A 7,128-nucleotide genomic window follows, 5' to 3' on the forward strand; every position below is an offset into this window, starting at 1 on the left:
GCGGACGAACTAGTCGTACATCGCTTCCAATGCAGAAAAAACGCATTAAAAGGTAATTGTTATTTAATTTACTTATTATATTTATCTATAAAAATGTGTTGCTGCATTTAAAATACGTTAAGTAAATAAGATCCAAAAATTAATTTTAGTAAATTTATTTTCAAATCTATGAAAATTAACGTAATTAAAATAAAATTACTATTTAAAACACATTTAAATATTACTATGCTGGCAATACTATTCTTCTCATTGTCTTACTACAAGATCAGCTGGTTCATTTTCTTTATGTAGGCTAATATTATGAATATTAACGTATTGTGAAATACATGTACAGAATACTATAGGTTGTTCGTTATCAAATTAGTGTCTGTCATTGAATTTTATTTTTGTAATATTTGAACTAAAGTTAAGAAGAAAGTGAAACATAAAATTTTTGAGTGACACGTTATGGCAGAACGTGTCGCCCAATTACAAGATCTTGTAATGGAACAAGCAGAAAATATATGGACAAGTATATCTGTAATCGAACAATTTTCAGAACCGTACATTTTTAAGGAAATTGAAAGAAGAAAAGTGAAATTAAGTAAAAAAGAACGATTAAAGATGAGACTTGAAGCGGAGAAAATGAAAGAAAAGAATGATAAAGAACACGTTGAGAAAAATGTCAATGAAAATGTCAAAGACGAAAAACCATCGATTGATTATCCTTATCATTTTGCCAAAAGAGTAACAGAAGTGGCAAAAGATATAAACACATTAATCGATTCGCTGCCTGATGACTCCTTATTGTCTCCAGATTTACAGGTAAATAAATAAACAGTCAAAAATATGTTGACATTATTATCATCAACATATTGAACGTAGTTTAGTACTCGACAAAAAACAAACAAGCATAGGCAGCGATCTAACTCGTAACATCCGCGAACAGTTCAGATTCCCGAGCTCGTATTATTTGATGTGACAAAGCTGATTATCAAAGTTTGTAATTTAGCACAAACGTTTTTTCCTTTTCATCAAGAAATATGTAGTAAAACAACATTTAAATAAGAAGTTTTTATTTGGACATATACGGATGAAGTATATTGAATTTAATTTACTTACATTGCTAAGAGTAATTTTGAGAGTCTCATACGGCAAAGATGTTCGCAAAAATAGAATATAAACTGAAAATTGACAATACAAACATTTTTGTATTCACCCCATCATAATAGTTAATATGTCATGTCCTTAGCAACCGTGTAGTTATTTATAATTTGGTAGCAAAGCTTTTATTTTTTACCATATCGTGTTTGAATCATATTTTTTTGCAATTTGTTTCGGTATTATAATTGCACATTAACTTTAACATTTCATAATTTCTACCTCTGTGATATTTACAGTATCTACTTTGCAAAAAGAAAAAAGTTAAAAATACATATATTTTAGAGACCAACATTAGAAGGCATGCTTAAAAAGAATAAAGCCATCTATACGGAATTTGATTATGCAGAATGGAATAAAAGCTGGAATTAATCCGCATTAATTTTCATCATATATGTAGAAGAAGCAGAATAGGAATTGAAAGGCAAAACTTGAGGGAGTAGTAACTAACAAACTCTGTTTGTTAGTAACAAACAGGAAAAATTAAAATATTGGGATTCGTTGATGATATTGTCTCAATAGAAAACTCCTATTATGAGTTAAGAGAAATAATGAATTCCATGTATTTATTGATAGGAAAGAAATTCAATTTAAAAGCATGTAAATTATGGATTAAGTGTTATGAAAGAGAAGTACAACAGAACAGGAACAGGACACAACAGCTAAATACAACAGAAGATATAAAAATTGTGTTATTTTAATAATAAAATGACAAAGAGCAGATGAAATAATATAGACATCAAAAACGGTTAAACTTAAACAAACAAATTGAATTTTTATGAGAAAAAAGTCTGTTGATAGGTATTGTGATAGATCTAAGACTCTGAAAGAAATCTTTTAAAATATTTGAACAGAGTATAGTAACTTTTTTTTTTGTCTTCAGTCATTTGAATGATTTGATGCCTATTTAGTGCCAGTCATTTCATTTCAGTATACATTTTCATTTCATCCTACATCCCTAACAATTTGTTTTACATATTTCAAACGTTGCCTGCCTGCATAGTTTTCCCATCTACCTGTTCCTCCCATATTAAAGCAACTATTCCAGGATGCCTCAATATGTGGCTTATAAGTCTGTCTCTTATTTTAGCTATATTTTTCCAAATGCTTCTTCCTTCACCAATTTGCCGCAGTACCTCTTCATTTGCCATTTTATCCACCAATCTTATTTTTAACATTTTCCTATCTTAAAAGCTTCTAATCTTTTATTATCAGGTACTCCAATCGTCCGAAGTTTCACTTCCACATAAAGCTATGCTCGAAACATACTTTCAAAAATGTTTTCCTGATGTTTAAATTAATTTTTGCCTGTGCTATTCAGCATTTTATATCACTTCTGCTTCATCCATCTTTGGTAATTCTACTTCCCAAATAATAAAATTCTACTACCTCCATAGTCTTTTCTCACCCTATTTTTATATTCAGTGGTCCATCTACTTTATTTCCATTACATTTCATTAACTTTCATTTTTTTCTTGTTTATTTTCATGCGGTAGTTCTTGTGTAGGACTTCAACCAAGACATTTATTGTTTCTTCTAGATGTTTTTTACTCTCAGCTAGAATTACTATATCATCAGCAAATTGTAGCATCTTTATCTTTTCACCTTGTACTGTTACTCTGGACCTAAACTGTTCTTTAACATCATTAACTGCTAGATCTATTTAAAGTTTAAAAAGTAGTGGGAATAGGGAACATCCTTGTCAAACTCCCATTTTTATTACTGCTTCTTACTTAGATTATTACTACTGCAACTTGGATCCTGTAAATATTCTTCTATCTCTATACAAGAACCCACAATTTTTAAAATGTAAGATAAAACTACTACTACTTCCCTTCTCCTTATGCTTTTCCTGAAAACAAATTTGACTTCTCCTAACACTTCTTCCACTCTCCTCTCAATTCTTCTGCACAAAATTGTAGTTAACATTTTTGATAGATTAGTAGCTTCACTACTCATCAAAAATGTTCCTGTTTTTTTTTTTTTTTGGTATCATGACTATAACATTCTTTTTGAAGTCTGATGGAACTTCTCCTTTTTTGTAAATATTACACACCAATTTATATAACCTATCTACGCTTCGTCACCTGTACTGTGCAGTAATTCTGCTGGTATCCTTTTTATTTCAGTAGCCTTTCTGCCATTCAAATTTTTTAATGCTCTCAAATTTAATTCAGATCTCAGTATTCTTTCTTCCCTTTCAAACTCTTTGAATTCCTTTTCTTCCTCTATATGACCATTTTCTAATTAGTTTGCTGCATATAACTTCAATGTATTCCACCACCTATCGATCTTTCCTTTCGTATTATAAATCAGTGTACCATCTTTAACATTATTAGATTTTAACTTGTGTTACAAAATTCTCCTTAACTTTCCTGTATGCTCAGTCTATTTTACCAATGATCATTTCTCTTTCCACTTCTGAATCACTTCTGATTTCTTTAATCCACTCTTCTTTCACTAATTTACACCCTGTTCATCACTAGCATTCTTATATTTTCTATGCTATTCATTAGCTGCAATATGTCCTCTGATATCCAAGGTTTTCTACCAGTTCTCTTTGTTCATTTTCTCATTCTTCTTCTATATTTTCTACCTTATCTTTTTACTCAGAACTTTTGCGATGTTCTCCTCAAAAATCTTCTTTTCCTCCTCTTCATCAAGCTTCTCTAAATTCCACTGGTTCATCTGATATCTTTTCTTCACATTTTTAAATCCCAATCTACATTTCATTATCACTAAATTATGGTCGCTACCAGTATCTGCTTCTGGATATGGTTTGCAGTCTACAAGTTGATTTCTAAATTTTTGTTTAACCATGATATAATCTATCTGATACCTTGAAGTATCACCTGGCTTTTACCATGTGTATTCTTCTATTATGATTTTTCAAACTGGGTGTTGGCAATTACTAAATTATACTTTATGAAAGTCGGTTCCCTCTTTCAGTTCTTTTGCCCACCCTGTATTCACCCAAAATATTTCCTTCCTTGCCTTTTTAATGCTTGCATTCCAATCTCCAACTATTATTAAATTTTCATCCCCTGTTACGTGTTTGTTTCATCAATTTCTTTTTATGCACACTATTTCATTGTTATCACAGGCAATTGCAGGCATATAGACGTTAACAATCGTTGTCGGCTTAGGTTTTGATTTTGTCTGGATTACAATGATTCTATCACTAAGCTTATTGAAATACACTACTGTCTTCCCTATCTTCTGCCTGCCCTTTATTTGATGATGAGTTAATTATTCTAAAATCATCAGACCAAAAATCATTTTCCTCTTCCCACCGAACCTCACTAATTCCTATTGCATCTACATTTAACTTTTTTTTTAGACTTCTAACATTCCACGCTCTGACCTGTAGAATGTTATTTTCTGGTGGCCCCTTCCTTAGCAGTCCCCACCCCAAGATATGAAGTCTTCCTGACCCTATACCCTTAACAGCTACTGAAAGAGCTGCTGCCCTGATTGCATCGGCAAGGTTTTATTATTCACATAGGGGCAAGTTCGTATAGTAGTTTATGGAAGTGTAACATAAGCTGCAGGAAAATAAAAAAGTAAAATAATAGAGGGCTTTGAAATATTAATGTTAAATACAGATTTAGTTAATTTGGTTATAGAGGAACACATAAATATTAAAAATGTAGAGGTAGACTTAAAAATGTGTGAATAAATTGAATTAAAATATTGGCTCAGAAAGAAAGTACTGGAGAATAGCAGCAAAGTAGTCTGATGGATGATTCCAAAAAGAAAAAAGAGCAGTAACATCAGGTAGCTCAATTGTGAATAATAGCAGCACCAGTAAAAGGTGCTTCAGAAATAACTTAGCGAATCCTTATTCAGTTATTTCTGAAGCACCTTTTACTGGTGCTGCTATTATTCACAATTGAGCTACCTGATGTTACTGCTCTTTTTTCTTTTTGGAATCATCCATCAGACTACTTTGCTGCTATTCTCCAGTACTTTCTTAAAAAAAATGTACTTCTTAAAAAAAATGTTTTTAATAGTTCACAAAAATTATACATTTTTTTTATAGTTTTGAAAATTCACTTCAGTGACTTTATTTCTGTACAGCAGTGGATAGACCTCATTATTTATTTATTCTCTAATTCTAATTTTTTTTTTTTTTTACATGTGAAAAATTGCCAAGTGTCTAGAATTTAAAAACTTTGCAAATATTTATTTAATTTCCTTATTATGATTTAAAGTATACTTCTCTATTGTAGCAGTTTATTCTAATATCTTAATTTATTTTCATATAGGTAAAAAGTTTAAAAAGGTTTGAAGAAGAAAACATGAAACTAGCAAAACAATTAGAAGAACAAGTTTTACAAGGAGAAAATCTTTTAGAAAAAATTAGAATATCTTCTAATTTTCTTTCTTCTGAAAATTTAAAGACATTTTTTCCAGAGTAAAAGTAATAGTTTCTTAATAAATGTGTGGCTTAGATTAAACAATAAATAAAAAATAACACTAATATGAAGTAACATATTTTGCAGCACTAGTTTGTCTTTGTTTATTGCTTTTGTTTTATTTTTATTTTATTTATATAAAATCAGTTGTGTGTAAATAATAGTAGTGAATCGCATCAATTATGTATGAATTAAAATGTCAAAATGACACATAATGAAGCAGAACATGCAAATAAAAGATAAACTAAATAATTTCAAAAATAACAAAGCCTTTTTTATGTTCATTGCCTTTGAACGGTAAATAAATAGGTTTAAGATAATAGACCAGTACTACCCCCATAACAGGGCATTGTTTTATGCCATGTGACGACCAAATTTTTGGTACAGTAAACGCATGCAGTTCTTCACCATGACCACATTAAATTTGTATTTATCTGTTCCTGATTTTCAAGTTGTTGAAAATAAACTTTAAAATTTACAAAAGATACTTGCAACATCAGATTGCCACCTTGTTCATATACAACAATCATATACAACCGATGCAAAGACCAACTTGAACTGGAACTTGGGGAATACCAGGGGGTTTTTAGGCCATGGAGAGGTTGTCTGGAGCAAATAATATCCCTAAAACTTATGATATAAAAGACGGAAAAAACAACTAATAATCACCTTCGTCGACTTTAAAAGGGCCTATGATTTTATACAACAACCATCCATGCTGAATATTCTGAGAAACCTGGGCCTTCACCCTAAACTCGTAAACATGATAAAATTAACTTTAACCAATACCCAGTCCAGAGTGAAATTCAGAGGTGAACTCTCTCAACCCTTCTACATAAAAACTGGATTGGCTCTCTCACCACTCCTTTTTAACTGCGCCCTCGAATTTGTCATGAGAAAATGGTATGAAATAAATCCCAAAAATATAAAAAAATATACCTCTAAGAGGTATTTCTTTTAAATATATAAGTCTCGAAGCGTGGCACTTGTAGTGATGGGAGGTAGCCCTCTTGCCTAGGCCATCCTGGCTCGTCTGCATTCAAGAACAGTGAGTCGGGGTGTTCCGATGATGGCATGGGGGACCATGATGGGCGTGAGGCTATGGGTGTGCGCGGTGCATGCCTGTAGCCTGTTTATAAGGAGAAGTCAACTGCCACAGACCCTGGCGTGACTAATATACTGCTTCACGGCGGTTCTTGTCGCCCCAAGGGTGCTTAAACAAACTACAAACAAGACAGGTAGAAGAAGGAAATGGTATTTTAGATATATAATTTTATTTTCATGTTGGGAAAATTTTTAATATTGGGACCCTTTACACCCCGTAAATGTTGTGTTTGTCTTTGTTGTTTTTTGTGAAGTTTGTGCTTTTAAATAAAATGAAAGGGCCCTTTACACCCTTACATATGACAATCCAGATGGTGATACTAATTTCTTTTAAAGAATGTGACGAGGGCTAATGACCCTAGCAGTCGATGCCTGTAAAAATCCAAGAAAAAAATAATAATAATAAAGCACGTATATTATATACATCACCTTTGAGTGTAATCACAAATTACCAACATTATTTGTT

The 7,128-nt window shown here is 31.5% G+C and overlaps 1 protein-coding gene across 1 annotated transcript; it reads left to right on the forward strand.

Annotated features, from left to right (window-relative positions):
- Positions 1-447: 447 nt before the first annotated feature.
- Positions 448-5,778, forward strand: LOC142317984 (mediator of RNA polymerase II transcription subunit 21-like). Its single transcript, XM_075354519.1, has 2 exons — positions 448-804; positions 5,409-5,778. Exons 1-2 carry the CDS (start codon positions 448-450, stop codon positions 5,559-5,561), a joined length of 510 nt encoding a protein of 169 aa, XP_075210634.1. The 3' UTR covers positions 5,562-5,778.
- Positions 5,779-7,128: the final 1,350 nt, after the last annotated feature.

This window comes from Lycorma delicatula, chromosome 1 (assembly GCF_047948215.1).
Source record: "Lycorma delicatula isolate Av1 chromosome 1, ASM4794821v1, whole genome shotgun sequence".
NCBI lineage: Eukaryota > Metazoa > Arthropoda > Insecta > Hemiptera > Fulgoridae > Lycorma > Lycorma delicatula.

What these genes read in the sequence shown, in the direction of transcription:
- LOC142317984 (XM_075354519.1), top strand. Translation starts at nt 448, where the DNA reads ATGGCAGAACGTGTCGCCCAATTACAAGATCTTGTAATGGAACAAGCA. An exon ending in TATTGTCTCCAGATTTACAG is followed by an intron (nt 805 to 5,408) that starts GTAAATAAATAA and finishes ATTTTCATATAG; the next exon opens with GTAAAAAGTTTAAAAAGGTT.